Source organism: Nestor notabilis, unplaced genomic scaffold, assembly GCF_000696875.1.
Source record: "Nestor notabilis isolate BGI_N333 unplaced genomic scaffold, ASM69687v1 scaffold19397, whole genome shotgun sequence".
Taxonomy (NCBI): domain Eukaryota; kingdom Metazoa; phylum Chordata; class Aves; order Psittaciformes; family Psittacidae; genus Nestor; species Nestor notabilis.
This window is the reverse complement of record NW_009935345.1, coordinates 3,883-30,321: the sequence shown is the minus strand read 5'-3', so window position 1 is coordinate 30,321 and position 26,439 is coordinate 3,883. Positions and strand designations below refer to the sequence as shown.

Sequence of the window (26,439 nt, the reverse complement as noted above, 5' to 3'; positions counted from 1 at the left end):
TACGGATTTCACTTCCCTGTCAGGCGTTGGTAGTCACCGAGCAGCAGCTGGGCTGAGACACAGCAGATAAGACGTTCCTTTACCTCTGCAAATGCTCCGTGCTCTTTGGAGCGTCGCGTGGATCTGTGCGAGAACATATCAACTGCCAGTGGGTGTTTCCTGTTTCATACCTTACCTGTTTCTAGAACCCCGCCGCTGCCCACAGAGGCCATGGAGAAGAGGCTGGAAGCCAAGTTCAGCATTAGCGCCCCATTCTTGTCACAATCCTGCCTGGGAAGAGCTGCAAGGGAGCTGAGAAGTCTGCAGCTGTTCTACCTGTGTGCTTGCCTGTGTGCCTTGTGCTCCTCAGCACGTGAGTCTCCTGTTCTCTCTGGGACCCTGCCTGTAGCTGTTGTGATATTTATCCCTCTCACTTGTTTAGAATACTCTGAAAGTGAAATTATTACAGTTACTAAATGAGCTGTCAAAAGGGTGGGAAAGATGTGGGGTACGAGGGGATTCCTCTTTCTAACCCTAAATTGCTCTGATAGGGACCTGCTGCTTTGCGTACCCAGGTGGTCAGCAGCAGTGATCTGTCTGTTCCACAGCTGCTGTTGTGGAAAATACCTGGAAAATTATTCCATCTAAGCATTACTCAAAGCAAGTTGGGAAGGCAGGAATGGTTTTTTTAATGTTTAACACTCTCCCCAAATGCTGTTTGTCAGTAGTCTGAATTTGCCTATGGACAGTTGTGTTTGCGTTTTTATTTCCTGTTCAAACTTGAGTAACCAACCTCCTGCTCAAGTAAATAACTTAGTGGCTTGTGTGGGGCTTTCATGTAATGGATTGTGTGGGGTTTTGCTTGTTTGTTGTTTGGTTTTCTTTTAAAGGTCAGATTCTGACTTTTTAGAGAGACCTGTTAAGTTCCCGTGAGTGTTTTGAGGCCACATCTTCACCAAAAGGTGGTATTTTTCCCATGTGCTCATGTAGCATTCACCAGATCCCAGTTAAGAAAGTTTATGTGCCTTTTCCCCCCTCTCTTTGTCAAGTTGCAGTGAATTACAGGTTCGAGGTAGGGGTGACTCAGGATATATCAACCTGTGTGACAGCTGCCAGCAGCTTTCTTTTTGCTGGAAGGTTGCTATGCCTTAACGGTAGTAAGATTTGAAAAGGGGGTGGTCTTGCTTTGTTTCTTTGTTACATGGACATGTTCTCTAGGCTGCTGCAGCATCTCTGTTGTTTCGCTAGGCCTTCCTGGGCATTTACCAAGTGACAGATTTGATTAGGCTGATGAGTTATGTGACCTTAAGCAGCTAATTTGGAATGTGGAAAGATGTATTTGTATTCCTGGTCTAGCAAAGGGCACTCAGCACTGTGTGTTTGGGTGGTGTGTCAGGTGGATTGTGGGTTTCCTTGTAGACTGGGCTTCCCATGCGGCATTTCCTGTCCTTAGTAATAGCTTAGAAGTATAGAACTGTGAATCCAGGGTCACTTTGGAGTGTCTTCTGGACAGTGCTCTGTGTTTGAGGGCAGGCCTGCGTGGGAGTTAGAGGCATGAAATGTATGGAAGTAAATCTAATTATATGTGACATAATTATCCTGATGTGGAGACATTTTCCATTCTCGAGTTCTTGTTCTTTTGGTATTGTTTGTGTCACTTAAGCAGCAGAGTTTGATAAACTGAGGAGGAATTGTGGCTGTGGAGTTACGTAAAAGGAACTTGTGTTGACATAGTTGGTTGCATGTGACAGATCTTAAAAGTCTATAGAGTCAAGTCTTTAATCATTAATCTGATATCAGGAGGGATTAAGTGCCTGAGCAAGCCCGTGAACCTGAGCATATTAATAGAAACTGTTCTTGTCTGTTCCGTTTCCCTGCTGTTCAGCAAAGCTGTGAGCTGCTTTGCTGGCACAGGAACTCCTGAGGTCCTCAGAAGAGCAGCAGTTTTTCTACTGATATACTAGGGAATTAAAAAAATGACAAAGCCAGTATTAAGAGGTGACTAAGCACAGCCACTGTGCAGCAGCCTGTGATGTGTGTTGTGCAAGGCTGGGCTGGCTGCTGGGGCTTAGGAGGGAACTCGTGCTTGGGGAGGGATGTTCCTGATGACACGTTTCTTGTGCTTTGCTCTGAAGCTGCTGGTGTTGATGCTGTCAGTGACCAGATTTACTGGCCTGACCCAGCCTCCGAGTTCCTGTACCTGCTGTGTGTGGTTTCAGCACAAGGAACTGGAAGGGATACACCAGTCTGCTCTCTCAGTAAGGAGTTAGTAACTGCTGGTACTCGGAGCTGCCCTCTCTTGTCTGGTGCAGGTCTGTGTCCACCTTGTGCGGGTGCTGCACCAGATTCTGTGGGCATTAGCAGATGAAATCTGGCCAAAAATATCATTCAAATCTCTGCCTCTTGGCTTAGCAGTGGGTTAAAAGAGAAGCAGAACGCTCTCAGCATGGTGGTGGTGTGTCATCTGGGCTAAGGCATGGCTCTGGCATACTTAGGAGATGCTTATGAGGATTCAGGTTTTACATTTTAGATGAATTAATGTAACACTTGTGTTACGTGGTGTTTTTTCACAAGGAATAATTTTCCCTGGGAACACTTTTCTCTTAAATGTGGCCCATTCATTCGGTTTGTGCCCCAGTTCTAAGCCTGTTACTAGAAAGCTGCTGCTGAATTTCACTGGGTTCTGTATCAAGTTGATAATTTGAGTAGTACATATGAGCCAGGGCTGACATCTGAGCACTGGGCAAGGAGGAGGAGGCATTTTAGGGGGATGTAGGAAGCAGTATGTTACCCTTTTCACAGGATACATTAGGGACAGTGCTTCACCTTTAATAGAAAGTTGATTTTTTCAGGCTCAACTGAGCCTGAATTTCCTTTTGAAATTCTCAGCAATAGTGTGAGTCAAATGCCTCAAGTAGTGCCAGGCAGCGGGGACCTTGCATGGTTTCTTCCAAGAATCATAAAACACACCACAGTGCCATCACCAAATTACTTCTGTTTGGTGTGTGAGACATGGAGATCTGTGTGGTCTTTCTCCTGTGCCCCAACATATTTCATCTTTAATGTGTTTGTAACTTGGAAATGACAGGAGAAGTGGGGTGAGAATTCTTCTCAGGGAGGCAGATGGATCAGTAGTCTCTACATCCAGGCCTCTTAACTTGTTTAGTTCCAATCATCGTGAAGGTGGGTATAATGCAACATGAAGTCTGTATTCAGAGTTACTGGGTAGTAATATGCTACTGAACTTTCCTTTATATGCTGTCAAGAAGTGAGAATCGGGGTGTTATAACTGAAATTCAGACTTCTGATGGAGAAAAGAGATTTCCATTTGTGTTATGTTCAAGGACTCCACTCTTGACAGACAGGGAGCCAGATCTGGAGCATACTCTGCAGTTGCACTACGCAGAGTCCAGCAACATAGTTTGTGAAGTAATCTTCCAGTGACCTGTTATCCCTTGGATGCTGAACACAGCACAGCATAACAGCCCCATAGGTCATTAGTCTATTTTTAGGGAGTCCTTGATCTGCAGAGCTCTGAATTTTGGAAGCCTTTAATCCACTGATCCCTGCAAGCACTCTGAATTCTTTTCATGCTAAGAAAAAATATAAAAAATATGTAAAGCAGTTGCTGCTGAGCTCTGAAGTGACTTGACTTTTAAAAGTGTTTGACGTAATTTATGCCTCTTAACTTGCTGTGGAGCCTCAGCCTCACTGTCCAGTCTGTGCCTCACAGTCTGCTCTGAAGCAGGAACCTTTCTGTTCTCACTTCTTTTGCTGTGGGTGGCTTCACTGTCAAAAAGGGGGGTGGTCCCTTTGGTAGGAGGTGCAGATTGTTGCTTAAAACTTTCTGTAAGTACTGAGGCCAGGTATAGGTTCTGAGAAGCCTCGGCTTTGCTGTCCTGTCCCCTTTCTCCCACATTACTTCTGCACCCTAAATTAATCTTGACAACAGTGATGAGTATCTATTGTCTGTTGTTTTAAAAGATTGAAAATGACTTTATTTGCCTTCCCTCCCCTTTCTCAGATGCAGACTGGAACCGATCTAGATGTGAGCCAGGGAAGATCCTGTTTGGTGGCCGTTTGAAATGGTGGGAAGATCACCATTTACAGCTGCTGGAAGGGTTTCACACCGTGCGCTCCTGTCAGGCTGCTTGTTGCCAGAGCCCCACCTGTGATGCCTTTTGGTTCTTGGAAAATATGTGCATCCAGGTGAACTGCACTGTCCCTGGCCTGTGTCAGGCAAACAGGACTGGCTTCTCTGACTCTGTTTTGGTATTTTTAAAGAAATCAAAAAGCACAGAGCACTTCTTAAAGTTTCAAAGGGAAGGTGATGTGAATACCTGGTTTGACAAGTGGTTGGACTGGGGCATCCCTGTCCAGAGGAAAAAAAGACTGCGGAGGTCATTCCAGAAGCAGAGCTTGGCAGGTAACAGGGTAGAACTCCTGAAAAGGGATACAGCAGTGAGCCCCAACAGGGAGGCTGCAGCCAGAGCATCAGACAGCAAATCTAGAAGCAGCCGACGTGAAGCAGAGCTCTTGAAGGATCAGGCACTGAGGCACATAGTGGCAGACAGGCCTGTTCCTGAAGGCCATCCAAATGAAAAGAAAGACTTGCTGAAAAATGGACAGAATCCAAGAGAGCAGAAAACCAAAAGCCTGTTCCCTCCTAAAAGCAATAATGTGAACAGATCAAGTGATGTGGACGGTGCTGGCTTGGCACAGGTAAGTGATTGCTGGGGCTGAAATGGGGCTGCTTTGGACAGCTGGCACCCTCCTGCTCAATTTGCTTTATGCAGACTTTGACTTAAAACTGCTTAACTGATAAGCTGCCTTTTGGATGCCTTTTTTCAGCCTCCTGTCAACAAGGCAAGGCCAAGGGTTGGGGTTTTTGTTTGCTTTTTTGGGTGGTAGGGTTTTTTCTCCCCCGTCTCTTCCTAGCTGGGATAAACTGTCTTTGGGAAGGTGAGAGGAGATGGAGGTCATGGTAATGCTAATGCTGATCTCTTGTATAATCACACAGTGTACTTGCCAGGTAGAAGGAAAGGTGAGACGTGATGTCAGTGGAAAGTACCTGGGAGCTGAACACTGTTACCTGTAGAAGTACCTTTTTAGATCCACAAAATTAAAATACGCTGTTTTCCTTTGAGTGCTGAATAGAAGCAATTAAATATGTTATTTAATGGACTCCTGCACAGAGTTTCCAGTGTACTTTGACTCAGCTGCTTGCTTGAGTTGGCATCTTAATGCCACCTTTTTTATTTCTGTTTTTGAAGACTGCTTCAGGTTCTCAAATCCACAAAAGCTTATGTTGGCTTTGGTTGAATGAAACCAGTTTAATCTCTATTCCAAACATGTACAATGCTAAGTTAGTAAATCTAGATGTTAAAGCGAACTTGGCACATTTATGTTGTTAAATGATGTTTGTACAAAGAATTCTGCTTTGTGAAACTGTTCCTTAAATACTTTTTGCCATGTTTCTAGGATTTGGCACCGTTGAAGCCCAATGCCTTTTTGTCTAGTTACATTCTTGTTTTGGGAACTTGACTGAATTTGTTTCTCTCCCTTGCATTCAAATCTTGGTTCCAGGTGGGGCTGTGACTGGTCTGAGCCACCACCCTGTGGAGCAGGATGTGGAGAGCAGCCAAGGGGCACTGCTGAGAGCTCTGGGGCAGCCTGGGTGGCTTGTGAAATCATGCACTAAAACTTCACAAATGCTTGCTTTCCTAGAACCCCACAGCTTTTAGGGCTGACTCAGGATCTTTTTCTTCTTCTTACTGGTGTTTGCTACGAAGGAAGTCTGTATCTCTTGACGAAATGCAGGTTCATCAAAACAAAAATGCCTGAGTAAAATACATTGGCTGTGATGGAATTCCTGGCAGTCAGGGTTTTGAGGTTTAGGATGGAGCTTTTGAGGAGGAGAAAGAATTAAAAAATCCACCTTAACAGGAGTATTGGGCTAAAGCTGCTTCTATCCAGCCCTGGGCTAATTCCTTGATTATTGAACCATCCAAATTTCACCTGCAAAATATACAGCAAGCTATGCAGCTGTCCTTGCATTTCTGATCTGTGAGCAGTTTAATTCAGGCCAAGGAGATAACATTCAAGCCTGTGTACTTGGGACGTGGCCAGTCCCTGCAGGAGGGAGATGCTAAAGCGGGGAGTTTTCCAAGTTGGGTTGCTTATGGACCAAAATAAGTGAAGTTACACACATGCTGAAATCAGTAGAACTTCACCTGGGCTAGATTTGGTCCAGTACATGGAGCACATGGCCTCAGCAGGTGAGTGCTGTGCATTTAGTACTGTGTTCTTTAAGAAGTTTTGGCAGGTGGGCTGGAAGGTAGGAACAATACTGGGTCATTGCTGCTTCCTGAGCAGTTCATACCTGGGAGCATCAAACATCAGAAGTGAGAAGGGACATCTGAGATCAAAGTGGATCTTAACTCCTCTCTAAAAGGGGAGAAAGGAATTAATATGCATGTTCTCTTCTGGTGATGAGCATTGAATGTGTGGAAAGCAGATCTTTTCCTTTGCTCCTAGAGACACAGGGAGAAGTCAAGTGGCAGTTTTAGGAAAACACTGTCTCAATGAGTTTTAATTCTCCTCTTGCTGTTCTGATAGCTCCATAGCCACCTGCAGTGTCACCTGCTAATGTGCACTTAGCATCAAGTTGTGCTTCTACTGTGCCCATGCTATGGAACCAGAGGTGGGTGAAGGAGAGAGCACCAGGAAGAACCACAGCACACCCTGCTCATCAGCCCTTAGCTAAGGAAATTTGGGCTTTTCCATTAAAGCGAGTGGCACTTTCCAGACACCAGTTTTTTTCTGCTTTGTAGAAATTCTTGTCAGTTTTAAAATACAACATTTAATAGCCAAGCAGGAGAAGTATTTAAGTGCAGCAGTGCTGATGAGAAGGACTGCTGCAGCACTGCAGCAACTGCAGGCAGACTGGAAGAGGCTGCAGCCTTTAAAGTGGAGTTGCTACAACAGAGCCAGAGAGCTCATTCTTGCGCTCAGCTCTGGGTACCACTGGCCCTGGCAAGCCCAGTGTTTGACTCTTGCTGTCATGCTTCCTGCTAGTGCTGGGTGCTTTTTACCCTATGAGGGAGGAGAAAAGGTCTCTCTTCACAGCCAGCGCTAACTCTGACATGTTTTGTGACATTAACCACATTTTTATGTCAGGGATCTTCACAAACAGGTCATCTAGTACACAGTTTAAGCTGAAAAGAGCCTATTTTGTAAATTTAGACCAGACTTAGCAAAGTAAGGCCCATTTAAATTAAAAACATAAAAGAAAATGCTACAGATGCTCTCCTTTCAAGTAACAGGTTCAGTGTGGATTCTGACACATAAAGCTCTTCAAGATCCACCTTATACATGTAGGAGTCTCAGACAGAGACACCAGGTCACTTGTCCCAGGCCAAAGGCAGTTAGCAGCTGGAGTCAGAAGTGTCTGACACTCCTATGTTCACTCAGGCCAGTATGCCCCTTCTCTCTGTTTTCAAAGCTAATGAGACAGGACAGCTGGCAAACTTCTACTCTCTTCCTTGTTTATCCCCAAGAATGAAATCTTCTGTTCTGTGCTTTAAAGAATTCAGGGTTATGGAGTAAAGATCAGAAATGTCTCAGCTTGCAAGCATTAGAGGCATTTTTGACTGTTACTTTCCCCCCAGGCAAAGCTTATCTAATTCCAGCTCTTCTCAGGCATTTGGCTGTCAATTCATCCTGAAGACTTCTGGAAGGAAGAGGATCTCTCTCAACTGTAAAGTGGGTTATTTTAAGCATTAGAAAGTGAGTCAAGGAAGTATCCAGCTCACTGCAAATATTACCAAGCAAAGTGGGGCCTTGGCTGCTATGCCCAGCAGGTAGATGCTGGTCTCTGCTAAGCAAAAAGTGGTTTCCCATAGTGGTATGAAGTCAAGGAAAGCATCTGCTCCTGTGCAGAGTCTGTCTCGAGTTCCTGCCCCTTTTTTTATGCCAGCATTTCTAACCTGGGTAAAAGGGAGACAGTACCCTGAGCTGACCAGAGGTATGGATGGGTACAAGATGATACCACTTGGGACAGCCACAGCCCCGAGCCTGCCAATGGAGAGCAGCACGGAGCAGTGTGCCAGATTTTGCCTGCATCTTTGTTTCAAAGAATCCATAGTTCTGTTGAAGGAAACCCATCAACGAGTAAGAAAATAGAGAAAACCAGCTCATGTCTGTAACCCTAACAAATAGCATTTGATTCTTTGGTCCATAAAGCTCAGATACTAATCAAACATACTGATGGATTGAGATGTTTTAAATTTGGTGACTGAGGGAGAGTTAGCTGAGATATGGGAGAGGAAACAATTTGCCCAGTTGCAAAAAAGCCTTCTCGCAGAGAAGCCTTTGCTGCTTTTGTTGCTGCTCTTGGCTGGCTGTTCAGTACATGCAACATGGCTTGAATTTTTCAACTGGCATTTAGTGTTTTCTGAAGCCCAGCCCATTCACTGAGCAGGATTTTGCCCACTGTGGTCTAAAGTGTTTTCCAGTGCCTGTTTCCTGGCCTGAATGCCAACAGCATGGTATAAAAGCTTGAGAATATTTCCTCCAATACGAGCTTTTGATCATATTGAGCTCCTCTAGTGGTGGGTAATTCAGCTCCAAAACACTTCCCGAGTCCAAGATGGTAAATGGCTCCATTTGAAATATTTAGCAGATGTTCTTAAAATAGATTTAGCTCAACAAAATCTGCTGCACACATGTTCTTCATGGTGGAAAGCAAATTGTCAAGAGTATTGCCTGGCAGGCTAACAACTAGAACGGGGCTGGGTATTGTAAAAGGAATTTTCTGATGAAAGGAAGGAAATTGTTCCTGCCACTTTGCTTATTTTCAATAAAGTGCCTCATCCTGTATGGATGTGAGCAAGCTTTCTGCCCTCCAGCTCAACTCCCTGCCCCAGCAGCATCTCCTGTGGCTTGCACGCAGGGAGCTGCTTGTGGCAGCTCACCTGGCTTTGAAGAGTTGATTCTGAAATGAATTTCCTCTTGCTACAGTGATTTGATTATTACATAAAAATGCCATTGCAATCCTCCTGCTCCCTGCATGCCAACTGCACGGCTTTAGAATACATGGATAAAACAGCCCAAGTTGTCCCTGTTTTGTGCTTCTGTCTTATCCCACCTCTCTTTTAGCTCCACTCACTGCAATTCTGAGCCTAAGATCTTCTGTCATGTTTGCCACATGAACAGCCATGGTACTAAAGGTGCTGTAGTTAAATCTGTGGTCTTAACTAGTGTTCAGCTGAGCTAGAAATGGCCTGCCTGCTGTGGAGAAAGAACATGGAGAAGCAATTCAGAAGAGAAGAGAGGAAGCAATAATATATCTTGCTTCTGGGAAAAGCAAACTAGGGACTTTCCAGCCTGTAGCTGGAGGAGGTGAAGTGAGCTTAAACACAGTAAATAGAACTGGCACTCGGTGTTCAAGTCAAACTAAGACAACTTTTTTCCTTTGCAGATCCACCCAGGAACGTCTGTACCAGAACCATCAGTGCTGGCTACATTCTCCAGCCCTATAGCACAGGGCTTGACAGCCACAGGGAAGACCGAGAAGCCTGGGCATCAAGATGATGCTTTGGTCCATCCTCACTCCTCAGATGTGTTGCCCACAGTCAGCCCCGTGCCAGTGAAAAGCACAGTGAAGATGCAGACAGCTACTTCTGTGCCAAGTGGAGCTCCCACAAATGGCAGTGTTCCCACCACCCAGGCCACCACTGCTGTGTCCCCAAGTACTGTGGCCACCACTCCAGGTGAGAATGTGAGCACCCAGCAGGTGAAATCTGGATTTTGGTGATAAGTCATTGCAGCATTGAAAAATGTGAGATAATACTTGCTTCAGTGCATGTGCTGGTTGAACCCCATTAACTCATGAGGTCTGGGAATGGGACTTTGGCAGCATAAATCTGCATGTGACTGTTGGATCTGTTTCCGAGAACAGCTTGAAAGTAATGGTGATATCTTAATTCCCAAAGTGAAAGCTGAGATGTGTGGGGCACAGACCTGTGAAGTATTATTGTAGTAGTCTTGGTACACTGCTATCTATCAAGTTAAGCATAAATCTTAATGTCTGCTCAGAATGGGATGTAACTGATTTTTTTTCTGTCCCTGAAATGTCAAAGCACAGTTCAGCCATGGAGAATAGTGTACTTGGCCATTAGACCATGCTTTGCTTTGCAGCAAAATGATGATGTTTCTGTTCACACTGGTATTTCTTAAACTATTGAAAATGCATAAAGGCAAGATGCACTTTGGACAGCTCTGGTAACTTACCCAAGCCATTAGCTCACCCTGTAGGTATGTACAGGGAATGGTGTATAGCAATTGTGTGATATCTCAGAATGCAGTTAATCCCCTTTCCTAAAGTATTCACAGCTGAATTTCTTTTGAATTTAGGGTTCCTTTTCCTTACAAGGGAGCAACTGAAAGTGTAAAGGAAACGCTGCATCCAGAGACATTTTTGTCAGGAAGCTCACAAGTTAGTTAGTGTTGTTTTGAAGGGCTTACCCCAGCTAAAAGTGGAAAATATATTCTCAACATCTTCAGTGGCTTGTGTTGGAAAAGTAACGTAGCCAGGGCCTCCTTGTTTTGCTGAATAATACAAGGGTGATGGGAAGGGTAGTTTTGCCAAGCAGGCCTTTGGGTTTTTGTCTGCTTGGTTTTGGGTTTGAAAGATCAGCCTTGAACTCTCTGCAGCTGAAAGACTGATGGAGTTTTAATATCCCAAGATCTGGAGTGATTAAGGGGTGGGGGAAATACGGGTGAATTTGTTTCTTTTAGTTAACTGGTTAATTCCAGTAGCTAATAAAGAGATGGATGAAAGGCTGAATGTTTCATGACATTTTCCCTGTCTCTTTTTAACTTGGATTTTCTTGTGCATATTGCTGACCTAGGGTCAAACAGGGGTAAACAACTTCAACTCTTGTTTTCTCTGCATAATTCCCAGGCTCAATAATAAAAAGACCAAAATAAAGCAAATAGGAAGGGAAGAGGAGGATGAGGAAGCCAAGAGGTACTCTTACGAAATGTAGTCAACTTTCTGGTTACCTTAATGCTACAAACAAGCAGAAGAAAAAGGCCACTGGCTGTAGTTTTCAAGTCTTCACCCTGTAGTCTTTAACAACAAACTACATGTTGATTTACTTGGAATGAAATGGAAAGACAGTTCTTAAAGAGGGATCAAAAAGAAAATACAAATGAAAGGGACAGGTTTGAATGCTGACTTTCCATACTCAGTGGGGTAATCTCTTAGCCCCCAAGCAGTCTTTCAAAAAAGAAATACCATGAATTCTTCATCTATTTATGAGGGTCTGGAATTGCAGGCTGGTAAATAGCAGTGTTTGTCTTGCTGTGTCATGGGGCTGCAGCTGGGTTCTCTGCCAAAAACCTGTCAGGTAAAACCCTTTCCATCCGGCTGGGCCTGGGTGAATAGATTCCCCTGTACAGGGCCTGAGGGTCACGTTTCAGCTCTTTAGGAAGGGAGCAGGAGCTGCACAGTGTCTTGCAAAGAGAGAGGTGACTGAGTCATTTTGGGCTTGTCTTAAAATTGTAAAACCCCATTAGTGCCTTTACATTAACAATGAGAGCGAAACCTGAAACGGGAACTATATTGAGTGATGGGATGTTTACAAAATACAGCCATTTGTAGCTGGTTTTTATTCCACAGACTCTCAAACCCAGGTGGTTTTGATGTACCTATTAAATTATTTTTCCTGTTCCTCTTTCAATTCTGTTTCTCCCTCTCAGTTATGAAGGAGCTGGTGGTTTCTGCTGGAGACAGCGTCGAAGTGACCCTGCCGAAGAATGAAGTTCAGCTGAATGCGTTTGTGCTTCCTGAGCCACCACATCGTAAGGCTTCCTTGGGAATTCTGCTAAGGGCTTGTGATGGTGAAATGGCAAATGGGCATTAAATAAGGACAGTCTTGAAAATGTCTTTTGTCAGGGAACACTTTCCTGTAGAAGTTTTTCATCCTCGAGCTGCCTCTCACAGAAAATAGCAAGGCACTAAAAACATTGGAAGTGCTACAAAGTCATTAGGTTTGGGAGATGGCATGTTCTCAAAGTGCTATTGAGGAAGCAATGGCTCTTCAGCATCTATTCATGATACTTGCTGATAGGTGACAAGCTGTTTTAGCAAGTGGTGGATTGAAATCTGATTTGGGAGGGTTGGCACACTGAGGAACACATTCCTCTACACTCCTCATTTCATCATGGCAAATTGTTCACAGGTATTTATATCTATAGCTCTGTCCACAGTGGCGGTGGGAGGCTGCAAGAAAAAGTGAGCATGTTGTGTGTTCTGCAGCAACAGGGGTAGACACATTCCTGTTCAAAACCTGACATTACATTGTGTCTGCAGGACTTGAGGGCATGATATGACTTTTCTCTCTCATTATCCTGGAGCTTTGATTGTTCCAAAGCTCTTTAATGCCTTAGAGGCTGAAAGATGGGATTTGGCTCCGGAGTACATGTATTTAGAAGCACAGATTGTCTCTTTTCCTGGGTATATTCCCAAAAAGCTGCAGCCCGAACTCCAAGCTGTCTTACTTCTCCATAGTGTGGCAGAATGTGACCTCTAAATGTTTAATACCTTTGCTTTTTTTTTTTATCATGGCAGAAAGACAGTCTTTTAAAAACAAATGTCTGGATCTTTTTTACTGTTTCTTTTTAAGGAACTACTTATTCCTATGAGTGGGAATTGATCACTCATCCAAAAGACTACAGTGGAGAAATGGAAGGGAAGCACTCACAGACCCTCAAGTTATCTAAGGTAAAGCTTTTGCTGCTTCGTATCCTGTTGTGTTAAATGCTAAGTGGAGAAGATGGGGACCCTGGCAGCCAGGAAAGACTTGTGTGTGATTTCAAGATGAATAGGAAATTGCATGATGGGCAGGCAGCCAACATTTGACTGCGAGCCCTCTTCTAAGTCTCCTTTATAAAAGGGAGATTGATCTGGCATGAGCGAAGGAAGAAATTGATTTTGGGACCTAAAAGCTGCCTACAGCAGTTGATCAAGCCATATGAATGGCACAGTTTAACTTTAACAAAGGGTTGTGAATATTTCTGCTTCTGAAGCAGTGTGGTGATTTGTTCAAGTCTGAAGCCTTGAAGTCCCACTGAAAAAGAAACTTGCTGACTCCATTCACGAGAGCTGTGAAGTTCTACGTAGCATGTCCCTGGCTGCTGCTGTTAGACAAGCTCTAACAGTGGAAGAATTCCTAACAAGGAAATGGCTTTAAATATTGTGTGAATATACAGTTCTGTATTTATGAGACATTCCTTTGAGCATCTTGGATTCTGCTGCACTCAGAAAACATCTATAGCCTTTAGTCACGATACCATGCAGATGAAAGTCTTTCAAAAGGTGTATGTCTGTCAGAGTTCAGCCCTTTGAATATCACGATCGTTGTCCAGCACCTAGTCCTCCTTCACCCTCTCATTTTGGTTCAACAGTTAATGATGAAGGGGTGATAGTCTGATTCATGTCACCTAAAAAGAAGAGAAAAAATGCTTCCCTGTGTAAAATCACACAAGAAGAGATTTTCTTCTCTTCCATGCAGCCTTTCTCATCTCAAATGCAACCTGCTCATACAGATTCCTGTGACCAGACAACCTGAACTAATCTCTGTTATCTCTCTTCTGTTGGCCTGTTGTTGATAGAAAATAAAGCTTGACTGACAAGCCTGTGGCACCTGTGGTAGAAAGAAATACTAGTCTGGTTTCTGCATAGCCCATTGTAAATTAAAAGATACGTAATACCGTTTTGGCGTGGAAACCATCCTTTGCTCTGTGTGTGTAGATTGAAGCATAATTGCCCGTGTTTTATGCTGCCGGTGTGCTAAAACATGGTAACTTGATCTTCTAATAGCTCCTGACCATCCTGAAGGTAAATCATCTTTTGTGCTTCCTTCCAGCTTACTGTTGGTCTGTACGAATTCAAAGTCGTCGTCGACGGGGAGAATGCACGTGGAGAGGGTTACGTGAACGTAACGGTGAATCCAAGTGAGTCACTGGCATTAGTGTCTTCTAACTTCACCTGTCTCTGATAAACCAGGACCTGCATCATGGTGTTTGGCTTATTTGACTGGACTGTGGTTTAATGTAGTGAAAATTCGCTGTGCTCTAAACGTAGTATGTGCATTAAGGCGTTTCCTGAGGTGTGAAACTATTGTCTGTCCTTGAATGCTTGACCCAGTATAGGAGAACTGATGCAGTGCAGCCATTTCCAGAGGACTCGTGTGGTGGCAGTTCACCTTGCTTTCATAAATCCCTGTTGTTAGCACTATTTCCCCAAATTGGTGTGTAACTTCCTTGAAAGCACGAATCACTTCATTGACTGTGCAGTTCTCCGCAGTCGGTCTGATCCGTGGATGTCTTGGAGCTGTGGGCCATAGCAATTCCACACTTTGGACTCCTCTCCTGGACTCGCTGACTGTAGGACTGAGGCTGTAGATAGGGCTGGGGAGATGGAAGAAGATGTGTAATATGTATTCTGTTTGCTACTCCTGGCACACAAAGGCCGAATAGTTTTACTTGCAGAGTTCCTTGGCCAGGGCTTTTTATCGTGATCTGCCTGTAGGTGTCATTGTAACAGCTCGGATGTTGTTGCAGAGCCTCGTGTGAACCGGCCTCCTGTTGCCATCGTGTCCCCACAGTTCCAGGAGATTTCACTGCCAACCATTTCCACTGTTATTGATGGCAGCCGTGAGTACCTGCAGTTTTAAATGCAGCAGTCTATCCAGCAAGCCTGGGTTCCATATGGTGCATTCTGGGCTGGCCCTTTGGATAAAGTCTAAGAGGAAGTGTGACACTGTCAAACACACATTAGTGAAAAGAATTAGCCTCTCTTGCCAGGAGAGGGGAATACGCACATGACAGCACCTCTCCATGTTTCATTCTGAAGGGCACTGCCTTGAGCTACTCTCCTAAAAAAGGAAAAGCTCTAAGAGGTTGTTGCTTAGAATAAAAGAAATTACTGACAGTCAAAACTGGCCTCTTGCGTTAAGCTTTAAACGTATTAGTTAGCTGCAAAGCCACCTTTCCTGGTTCTGGCCTGCACTACAGCTTCTCAGGAGTTCCTTTAAATAATTTGAAGTTGGGTTACTCCCAGTTAGCTTTATTTTGTAAGTGCTTTGTTTTGGGTTTTTCATTTTCCCCCAACACACATAGAAACCTGGGATTAAGGGTGTTTGAGTGTACCTGTCAAACAGGGTTGGAGGAGAGCACACAGTTTGGGTGTCTGTGCTTCAGAGATTCCTGAAGTCTGGTTCAAAAAACAGGAATTGGGCTTGAACCAAAAACACCTTTGCCCACTAAGCCCAGTACTGAGTTAGGGGACTGAGCATCTGGGGTTTGTGAAGCAGCATTTCCCAACTCCTTGTATGTGCATTTTCTTCCATAATTGAAACAGAAAGCACTGATGATGATAAAATTGTCAGCTATCACTGGGAGGAACTGAAGGGTCCTTTGCGAGAGGAGAAGGTTTCTAGTGATACTGCCGTATTGACACTGACCAACCTGGTACCCGGGAATTACACATTCAGGTAGGTTGTGCTCTGGAAAAGTTGGTCAGTTCTCATCCCTTAAGAGTAAAACCTACAAGATTCCTGAAAAAAAAAAATCAACATGGAGAGAACTCTGTTTTGTGATGTGCTCTCTCTGCTTCTGCACTTTCAGGTAGTTTATAGCTTTTCACTTCAGAAGAGATAAGCTATCCAGCTACTTTTTATTCTTAAGTTGTAGCAGTGGTTCAAGATGATGGCAGAAGGGCACAAATGGTCTGCCAGCACTACAAAATGTCTCTTGAAATGTCAAATCTAAACTGCTTGGGTAGAGGCTTAGGAAGAAATGCAGTCTTTAAATCCAGTTTTTAAATGTAGTGTGTTTGTCCCAGATAAGTGAATGAGGCCTAATGGTTTTATTCACATACCTGAGTAATAGAGAGTAGCTGATTTTACTTTCCTGTTTGTTCTAGGTTTTTCCTTTGGTCTGCATTTTGGTGTGATGTCCATGCCCTGCATTAGCAGATCTATATAAAATAAAATAAACCTGAGTACCTAAAACTGAATGCTTATTTCCCTTTAAGCAGTTGATATATGAGCTAATCAGATTGGTGTTCACATCCAGACTTGGCAAAAAGCAGTTCTGTTTTGTGGTACTACCTGCAGTTGATTTCAGTTCACTGCAGCCAGTGTTTTGTATTCAGCTCTGATGATCATGACTCTTCACTGCTCTCACTTTTTGCTTTGCCCACTTCAGTCTAACAGTCGTGGACTCGGATGGTGCCAGCAACTCCACCACTGCAAACTTGACTGTGAACAAAGCAGTAGATTACCCTCCAGTGGCAAATGCAGGCCCAAACCAAGTGATCACCCTGCCTCAGAACTCTATCACCCTCTATGGGAATCAGAGCACCGATGATCACAGCATTGTCAGCTACGAGTGGCTGCTCAGCCCTAACAGCAAAGGGAAGGTGATGGAGATGCAGGTGAGTGCAGGTCTCCAGGACTCAATCTGGGTTACTGATTAGCTGGCTTTTTCTCTAGAATCAAACCATTTTTAATTGGCTGTTAGCAAGTGTCTTTTATAATCCTGCAGAGCAAGCATGTGATGATAGAATATATACTTAAAACTAAATCCAAATGAAGCTGGTATTGGGTTAGTGGCTCAGCTGGTAGCACCAGTCTAGCCACAGGTTTTCACTGGCATCCTGTTTTCTTTCCTGGGCAATTCTTGAGCAATCAACTGCTGAAGAAGAGAGGATTGAGAGGAATGAGAGCTTTGTATTCTCATGTGCCATACAACAGGCCTCAGCACAACTTGATCACACCCATGTATCTCACTTGAACCTGTGTGGCTGCTAGGGAAACATTTTCTTTCTCTGTCCATTTGCTGACTTCTCAGAACATCCAGTGATAGCTGAATCAACGATGACAAATGATGATATAGCAGGATCCTTAAGCAGGTGTAGAAGCCAGACTGTGTGACCTTTTAAGTAACTGCTGGTCAGGATGGCATTTAGGCACACAGAATAACCCATTGAGCCAGGTGAAGCATTTCCTAAGCTGGGCAAATGCAATGGACTGGATCTTTTGAGTTGAACCTTGGAGTCTAACCTTTGCTGATACTGGCCAGACACTCCTCAGTCCCAAACAGCATCATTTTTCTTTTAAAGATTATTACTACTGTCAAATCTATGGAATAAGAAAGTCCATGAATCAGCTTCACAATGTGTATGATTTGCACAGGGCTCTCCAGAGGGTTTGCTTGAGTTGCTAACTGCTGAATCTCAGATGTTGTGAGCACCTATATGGCATTACTCTTGTTATGTTCCACAACAGTGTCCTTGTTGCTGTGTATAAATTAACTGTAAGTGCCTTGCATGCTCAAGTGGCACAGACTCCTGGCCTCAGAGCAGGAGTTGGTAATAAGCCCCTAGAATCTGCTGATAATAGTTATTTTGGAAGCAGAGTCTTCTCAGTCTGTTTTTATCTGCATAAGAATTGTTTTTAATACATGAATATGTTTTCTCAAAGGGGGTGAGAACACCAGTCCTGCAGCTCTCTGCAATGCAAGAAGGGGATTACACTTACCAGCTAATAGTGACTGATTCTGCTGGGCACCAGTCCACGGCAGAGGTCACTGTGATAGTCCAGCCAGGTAAGCTGCTATTAGCTGCTTTTGCCACTTCCATTCCAGAAGTTAAAGGTGAGCATCAATCTGTTGACATACTCTTAAGTTTTTGGTAGCTTTGTGCTGCCTTCAGAAAAGCTACTGTAATTTAGGACTATTCTGGGCTGGTAGAAACTTTGTTGGTTTATTGCCTTTCTAGGCTGCTTTCTTATTTTACAGAATGTAGTCTAACTGATGTTATCCCAGCGTAACGTCAGGATTGTATTTCCAAGCAGCTGTCTCTGCCCACAGTGCTAGGTCCTGGGACAGGAGCAGGAAAAGTGGAGTAGTACTTAAAGAATGAGAGAAAAAATCAGAACACCTTCATCTTATTCTCATTTTATTACAGACATGTGACTGAAACACTGATCTGACTGCTTCTAACGTCACTTTCTCTTGACGACAAGGTTGAGATGGTGGGCAAGAAATATACTAGGAATCATAATAAAAATTCTTATTGCTGGGGTTTGTGGTGTGTGTATGAAAGGTGTTGCATCCTTTTTCAGAGAACAATAAGCCCCCAAAGGCAGATGCTGGTCCAGATAAAGAATTAACTCTTCCTGTGGACAGCACCACTCTAGATGGCAGCAAGAGCTCAGATGACCAGAAGATAGTCTCTTTTCTTTGGGAAAAAACCCGGTGGGTATCATCTTCCAGATTGTTCTTATGCATGGAGCCGGGGCTTTAAAACAAGACACCTCCTACTAGTGTTAAATCCTGGTCACGCTGGCCCTGACAAGCTTTGCCAGTGACTAGAATGATGTGTATGTTATCTTTAATTATAGTTGTGTTCGAGCATTATAAGTAGCTTTGCCTTTGTCTCTAGGCCTGACGAAGCATGGTTGTGGTTTATAAAGGAGACCAACCATGTTTGATTCACAGCAGTGTAATGTGGCCTTGGTCTACGAAGAGACTGACTCTTGTAATGCAGCAACATTCTAAGTTGATGCTTTTGCACATGTTTGAGTGAGGCAGTGGTGTTCTCATTGTCACGCTTCCTTTCAGACTCTAAATACACTGAAGTGCTTTAGGGAATTCAGGAAGAAGTCTGAGCAACTTGCAGTAGCTTTTTCTGTTTGCCAGTGCAAAGCGTGTGCAAAGCTCTTAGAAATGAACTATTTCTGCTCTATACCTTTTCTTCAAAAAAAATGGCTTATTGTGCAATTCACTAGCCAATTTTGCTGAAAGTACCACTTCTTAAACCCTACTTAAATGCTGGTATCATTGTTCTCTTGGTTTAAAAATAACCAAAACACTAAACCACCAGAAATTATGCTTTTGTTCTGAATGCTGCACTTATTCTTTAGATTACCTTGCTGTAACTGGAGGAAATAACTTTGCTTTTTGTCATGGACTTTGTATTTCCAGGCAACTGTCTGTTTGCATCCCCATAAACTCTGCTTGAGCTCAGGCTTCCTGTTTGCTGTGAGCTCTTGTGGTCTGTGCAAAGTTTAAACTGATCCTCTTGTGCTTTGGTTAGGGGTCCAGATGGTGTCAAGCTGGAGAATGCCAACAGCAGCATTGCCACTGTAACAGGCCTTCAGGTTGGGACATATGAGTTTACTCTAACAGTTAAAGATGAGCGGAACTTGCAGAGCCAAAGCTCTGTCAACGTCATTGTCAAAGAAGGTATGTCCAGCCATGAGCTGCCCGAGACACAGGTTATCTCTGAGCAGTTCAGAGGCACAATGAGACTAAGGAATGGGTGGAAAATAATGTGGAGAGCACTGAAATGGCCTTCTTTAGTCAGGGGTTTACCCTTTTCTGGAGGGACAGTATCTTCAGCTGAATCCTGCAGTTTGTAATGTCCCTTCTCTTCTCCCAGGGTTCGACAGGATTGCTGGGGTAGAGTGAAGGTCTAATGCAGTAGTTTTTGATTAGAAGTTACCAGATTTTTCCTCCAACTGCTTTCTTTCTGTTTGCTTAGAGATAAACAAACCACCAGTTGCAAAGATTGCTGGTAATGTTGTCATCACCTTGCCCACCAATACAGCTGAGTTGGATGGATCAAAGTCCTCTGATGATAAGGGAATTGTCAGCTACTTGTGGACCCGGGATGAGGGGAGCCCTGCAGCTGGGGTGAGGTTTCTTTTTGAAATGGCAGTCTGGTGCATCACAAATTCAGCGAAAGGAGCACTGACAGCTCCTGAGGAACTGTGTAGCTCATTGTTGCACGTGTTACCCTGTAGTGATATCCCCAGGTGTGATGAGATATCATGCTAGTTTGATCCTTTGTTTCCAGCTACTTACTTTGCTTTGCCTTTCAGGAAGTCTTAAATAATTCAGACCATCACCCTGTCCTCCTCCTGTCCAATCTGGTAGAAGGGACCTACACATTCCACCTCAGAGTAACAGATGCCAAAGGAGAGAGTGATGTGGAAAGGACCACAGTGGAAGTCAAACCTGGTGAGTCTGGGTTTTGTGCTATAGCACGATTGCCTGCAGTGAACTAGCCAGCCCTCTGCTTGTCATTCTTTTGCGTTCAAAGCAGAAGCATTCTGGAAAGACACTAGAAACCTGACTTGTCCTCAGACTGTTAAATAGAAGTTCTAAGGATCTGTATTATCTGCATTTTCACTAGATCCTAGGAAAAACAACCTCGTGGAGATAATTCTGGATGTTAATGTCAGCCAGCTGACCGAGAGGCAGAAGGGGATGTTCATCCGACAAATAGGCGTTCTGCTGGGGGTCCTCGACTCGGACATCACTGTGCAAAAGATCCAGCCATACACTGAGCAGAGGTAGGGTTCATCTGGGTCTGTACCTGGAGAGGGATTGCTTTTCTCTTGGAAAATAGACTGGACAATTGGAATGTGTGGAGATGTTGCTTAACATGTGACATTCCTACTTGCTCGGGCCAGAGAAGGTGTGTTGCCAAGCAGGTCTCTGGTATCTTTCCCATCTGGAGACAGTGCATTGTCCTTAAAAACTGTTTGCTGTTGCTAATGTCTTTGCCCCCCAGATGTGTACTTTAAGAACTAATTACGTTAAGAACTAATCTTACCTGGTTTTGAAAATTGCAAAGACTGTCTGAAGAGTGTTTCTACCTCTGCACAAATGGCTGCTTTGGGAAATTCACTGTTCTGCATAAAACTTCAGCTACTGGTACTACAGCATTGTCACAACAACAGCTACACTTAGCTCCATGGTAACAGTGGTCCATCATTACCGTAGGGGTGTTTGAGGATGCCTGAACATGCACGTGAGTGGCATGGCAACAGCTTATCAAGGGCAGAGTGATAATCTGTTGAAATAAATGCAACATTGCACTTAATTTTTACTAGAATTTGAGTAGTTTTAAGGTAGATAAAGCACTGAAAAGGATTTAAGGGACATGCTTTAAAGTCATGCAGCAAGTCAGCAGTAAATCTGCAGTTGTACTTTACACTTTCCTGAGTTCAGTAACGTATCGATTCCTTCGTGTCCACATTGCCTGCTGTAGCAGTAAAATCAGAATTCATTATCCGTGCAAACCTAAAGAGCTCAGAAGAGAAGAGCCAGCACTTTCTGTTGGAATATTACCTTTCTGTCTCTGCCATGACCAGGCCAGTTGCCACTGTGCTTCACTGAGAAAGGCAAGTAAGGGATCCTTGTAATTAGCACTTCATCGGTTTCTGTGTTTATTAAGTAAATAAGAGAGGGAAGTGTTACAAAAGCGCAGTTCATTTTCTGACAGATGGCTTGAAGATCCCAGTTTTGCCTCAACTATCAAAGTAACTTGTACTGTTTAAAAAAGATCTTTTTCTCCCAGCTGCTGGATTTTTTTTCACATACTCTGAGGGCTTTGCTAACACGCTGTTGACTCATAGGCTCACTGGTAATAATAAATCTGAAGTATCCTTTAGTGAATCTGAAGGATACGCAGGGCTCTACAAGGCGAGCAAGCCTAGGGGAGCAAGTTCTTCTGTCATAAAGTTAATGCAATGAAAGATGCAGAATACAATATCCTCTACATCTGTGCTTTTTTTCTGGCTAGAATGCGTTGTGCATTTAAATTGAGCTTTGCAAAAGACTAAACCTTCACTGTCTTCTCAGATGCTGGAGCTCTGTGCTGAGCAGTTAAATGAGCCTCCAAGTTCCGTGTGTACTAAATCTAAGGATCCCACAGCGAGGGAGGGAGTTTATGAAAATGGCAGGACCTTAAAGTTTGGAGATTTGCATGTTTAGCACGAGCATGCAAAGATGTGCTTGATTAGCAAACTCGAGAACAGTCTGGCCCTAGCTTTGAGAATATGAATGGCTAAGATGTCCCAAAGGGTACTGTGTGACCAGCTCTACCATCTTTGCTTTCAAGCTGGAGCCAAAAGTCTAGCGTTCAGAATATTTGGGATTCTGATTAAGTCCCTCTAATGTCAGACTGGGGAGGATGGCTCTGTCGCTGATGTTCGAAGAAGCAGCAGGTAATCATTTTTGTCTGATTCCAGCACGAAGATGGTGTTTTTTGTGCAGAACCAGCCTCCCCATCAGATATTCAAAGGACGAGAGGTAGCCTGGACATTAAAAAATGAACTAAGGAAACAACAGTCAGATTTCCTCATCTTCAGAGCACTGGAAATTAACACAGTCAGTAAGTAAGAGTCTGTTAGACTACATGTTAATCAGTTATTTATGCATTGACTCTGTCTACTCACTGTTTATGTAAATGGTTACTTGTAGTGTTACTAGGAAGATAAGAATTCACAAAATCGAAAGCAGATTGATCCTTATAAAACTAAAATAGTGTGTTAATGGAGTACAGCCAACAAAATGAGTGTCATACTGAAAACAATAGAACTGCAGATCTTGGTAGCTGTGAACATACTCATTTCCTCTGCAGCACATACATCAGTCTGGAGGAAATGTTTCCCTTCCATCATTTTGTTACAGCTTTACATTGGCACTGTTTCTCTTTCATGAGTTCCATCCTGTGAAGATCATTTGCTGATCAGTTAGATATTTTAAACTAGAATAATGTAATTACTTTCATGACTTCAACATTTCCATAACAAATACACAAATTCCATAACTTCTATGTCAAATTCCTGATTTAGTAGGCAAAGTTTTCTTAACATATTATGTGTGTTACGTTGTTAGTGAAGTGGGACCATTCTAGTTTGGGATGAGGCCTGCAAGCTTATGTTTGTTACTGCTTGTGATTACCTCTAAGCTATGAATCTAGTCTATGAGTGACTAGATTCAAGTAGTAGCCTGTGGAAATTGTCCTTATTGAACTATAATGTCCTGGTTTTGCCTCACGTATCAAGCCATTTAGTTCACCTTGCTGGTTTTGGTCTCTAGCATGTCAGCTGAACTGCTCTGAGCATGGTCGCTGTGACTCCTTCACCAAGCGTTGCATCTGTGACCCTTTCTGGATGGAGAACTTCATCAGGGTGCAGATAGGAGATGGAGAAAGCAACTGTGGTATGTGTAACCTCTCTGGGATTGTTCACCTTTGGAAAGCAAACAGTGTTTGAAAGCCAGGGTGGGCAGAGCAGCAGGTACCTTTCTGCTGGTATTCCTGACGCGGTGCTCACCACTGCCGCAGTCTCACTTCACATGCCTTCTAGGCAGGGGCTAGGGAAGGAACTCCTCTTCAGACCCTCTCAGTGAACACTCACTAAGAGCTGAGTCCATTCTTCATGTATAAATCACCCCTTATTTCCGTCCTGCCCCTACAGAGGCTTTCCTGCCAAAGGAAAGCAAATAATTAACACACATTGCCCTTGTGCAGTGAGTCTGCACGCTGGGTCTGAAGCCTCTGGCTTCCGTAGGTGAGTTAGTGGTGCTGCCAGTGATGAGTGGTAGCCTCTTAATTCTGCAGAGGGTCAGGCCTTTCTTTTTTTTTCCCAAGAACAGTCATCTAAAGTGCACACTATCAACTGTATGAGGTGCCAAACTGTCTTTATCCCTCTGGGGTGCTTTGCTTTCAGAGTGGAGTGTGCTGTATGTGATCATTGCGTTTTTCGTCATTGTGGTTGCCTTTGGAATCTTATCCTGGATGGTGATCTGCTGTTGCAAAAGGTAGGACTGAGGCCATAACCCCTCCACTGTGTCAGTGAGTGCTTTAAGGAGCTGCATTAGGTGAAAGATGCAAACCCATTGTCCCAGCAGGTCATCTGCTTAGCCCTGGGGTGCTAGTTTTTGTCACTTAGTGTTTCAGTTGAAACGTGGAAGTCCTAGAACTCTGGCTTCAGTTAGGAAGCAAGATTTGGATTAACCTAAAAAAGTGCAACTAAGACAATGCTTTTCATGTTTTATTTTCTGATGTGAATGTAATCTGAAATAAGCTTTGGAGATCAGAGTTGGCTTTTATTCTGCCTTTTTTAGAAATGGACTGCCTCTTAATTCCTTTTCTTCCCCTTTAGACGAAAAGGAAAAGCCAAAAGAAAAAGCAAATACAAGATTTTGGATGCAACGGATCAAGAAAGTCTGGAATTAAAACCAAATCCCAAAGCAGGTAAAATATGAGAGGGAAGAGCTCGGTGTTTCCAGAATGCTGACTAAGAACACTCTTCCTCAGTGGATGTAAAATCACAGAGTGAAACAAACATGGTGCTAGGCACTGACAGATGAGTCTCAGAAGATCTAAGAGCTTGTTTCAGATCTGTACACAGTCAAGTTATCCCTCTGGTTTAGAAATTGGAGCTGGAACTGTCCTGGTCGTGGTGTCTCTGTATCCCAGAAGCAGTGAGTGGATGTGTGTAAGCTGTGCGGACCAGCCTGACCCCGGCAGCCCAAACCTGGATCTTGACCATGACTTCTCTTGCTCTAAAGTTTTCCACTGGGTTCTGGTAGTTTGAAATGTGTGTTTCAAATAAGAGCGTGTGTTCCGGTTTTGTTTAGAGGAGGGGTTAACTGTGCATGGGAAATAGTCCCTGATCCTTGCTGGCTAGTGAAAAATAACTGCTCCTCCTAGTATCATCCCATTTAATGGTGTTCCAGCAAAGTGAGCAGAACCCAGCAGCAGCACTGGAGGGCATTGCAGCGACCAGAGCCGATCAGACTCTTCCCGTGAGAACCAGGCTGTCCCAACTGCATAAATACAGATACTCTTAAAGAGAACCTGGGTGGTTTCCTCCCTCAGCACCCAACTCTGCTTTAATCTGAGCATCTGTCACCTTGCACACAAGAGCCCCACTGTTAAATAAAGGGCTCATTCCACAGGCTGGAGCAAATGTGCCTCAGCCATTTGCTCTCTGGTAACTGAACTGATCTTGCTGCCTCTGAGGCTGGCTGCTGACTAGAGTCTTTTTGCTTGCTAGGTATGTCCAGCGAGCATTCTGCTAACAGAGGAAATGTTGCATTTCTCCATTAAGGAAAAGTTCAATTTAAGTATTTCCTCTGCTGACATCAGTAAATATCTCTCCTGTCCTTGTGCATTAATCTAAATTCATCCCACTGATTTGTCTCTCTTCCTTTTCAGGCAAGAGAAGCAGAGATGGGAGTAGGGAGGGTAGTAAGAATGCAGTGATCTTCTCTCACATACCTGCATATTCTCTTTACTACAGCCTTTAGCACTCAGATTGCTTTCTAGGCAGTTCCCTGAGCAAGGCCAGGGAGACAAGCTCCACTTTATTCGCAGCCCCTTCTGATAATGTCATTTTTTTTCCTGCCTGTTTGTTGTGCTTTGCAGTATCTTGGAGTGCCATGATCCCTGTCATGCCAAGGTATCTGAAACAGGGTCACTTTGGCTTCAGCCACACAGGAAAGTCTGATTAGGCCACTCCTTTGACATGATAGGAAAAGCGTCTTAAAGAGGGAATGGAGTAAGGTGAGGTTGTTGACCAGTATTAAAAACATTTCTGACCTGGGAATCTCTCTCCTTCAAAGGTGGCAGACAAAAAGCCCAGGTCCTCAACACGAGCCTGATGCACTCGGAGTCTGAACTGGACAGCGATGAAGCCATCTTCACGTGGCCTGACCATGAGAAAGGGAAACTGCTGCGTAGCCAGAATGGCTCCTTGCGCAATGGACAAGTGATGCTCAAACCCAAGAACCAGAGGGAGGAAATCCTATAGCTCCCCTCAGGCGGCCTTTTGCTGGAGCTCAGTGGGAAAGGCCACTCCCGTCCCTATCCTACAAGGGCCTTTGGAGGCCAGTTTGATTAGGACAATGCTGCTAACTCGTTTCACAGAAAATACCTTTGTTTTTGTGGGTTTCTTTTCAGTTAAAACTGGTTGTACTTGAATTTGAACTTCAAGGGAAATCAAAGGGAGAAGGCAACTGTGAACCCCAGGTGAGGCATCAGGAAAGGACAGAGCTGGTATCTGGAGAGTGGCAGGACAGAACCACTTGAAGCAACTGTGAATGTGCAGGACCTTCCTAGCTGTGCAGACCAGCCTGCACAGCTGGGACTCAAGACTGCAGTCCTCAGACTGCAGTGGAGGAAACACCCATGGACTTCCAGCTCACTTTCCTTGGGAGCTCCTCAGAGAAGGAAGGTCAAGGCTGTGCTTTGAGCTGTGCTCTGAGCTCTCCCTTTATGCTCCAGTGGCTTTCCAGGGGCTACTTGCGCTGTCGAACAGCTTTCTTCCCTTTTACTCCCACCTTCCCTAATGGTTTAAGCACTATTTTAATTTAGACTTGTCCTTTCACATGCACTTGGCTGCTTTTGGAGTGTAGAGGAGGGGGAATCTAAACACTATGGTCACACTCCATCGGCTTGCAGGTAGGAGAGAGTTTTGTAGCTGTTCTAAATGACTCACTCGCTGGGAGTGTTGGTGACATGGTGCCTGTTCAAGTGTGAAAAGCTGACCTGTCTGTGGTAATTGGCTGGGCTAGGAGCCCCCC

The 26,439-nt window shown here is 44.1% G+C and overlaps 1 protein-coding gene across 1 annotated transcript; it reads left to right on the top strand.

Annotated features, from left to right (window-relative positions):
- The first annotated feature begins 210 nt into the window (after positions 1–210).
- KIAA0319L (KIAA0319-like ortholog) lies at positions 211–25,795 on the top strand. The gene is made up of 20 exons (XM_010017806.1): positions 211–352; positions 4,004–4,701; positions 9,461–9,752; positions 11,746–11,847; positions 12,672–12,769; positions 13,914–14,001; positions 14,611–14,703; positions 15,410–15,542; positions 16,258–16,486; positions 17,535–17,658; positions 18,177–18,309; positions 19,151–19,299; positions 19,598–19,749; positions 19,938–20,076; positions 20,252–20,411; positions 22,095–22,237; positions 22,948–23,070; positions 23,580–23,670; positions 24,015–24,106; positions 25,480–25,795. The coding sequence occupies exons 1-20, from the start codon at positions 211–213 to the stop codon at positions 25,665–25,667; spliced, it is 3,369 nt and encodes a 1,122-aa protein (XP_010016108.1). The 3' UTR covers positions 25,668–25,795.
- The last annotated feature ends 644 nt before the right edge of the window (positions 25,796–26,439 follow it).

Bases quoted from the DNA above. Each gene is read 5' to 3' on its own strand.
- KIAA0319L (XM_010017806.1), top strand. From the start codon at position 211: ATGGAGAAGAGGCTGGAAGCCAAGTTCAGCATTAGCGCCCCATTCTTG. The intron at 19,300-19,597 runs GTATGTCCAGCC...CTGTTTGCTTAG, and splicing joins CAACGTCATTGTCAAAGAAG to AGATAAACAAACCACCAGTT. The intron at 23,071-23,579 runs GTATGTGTAACC...CTTTGCTTTCAG, and splicing joins AGATGGAGAAAGCAACTGTG to AGTGGAGTGTGCTGTATGTG.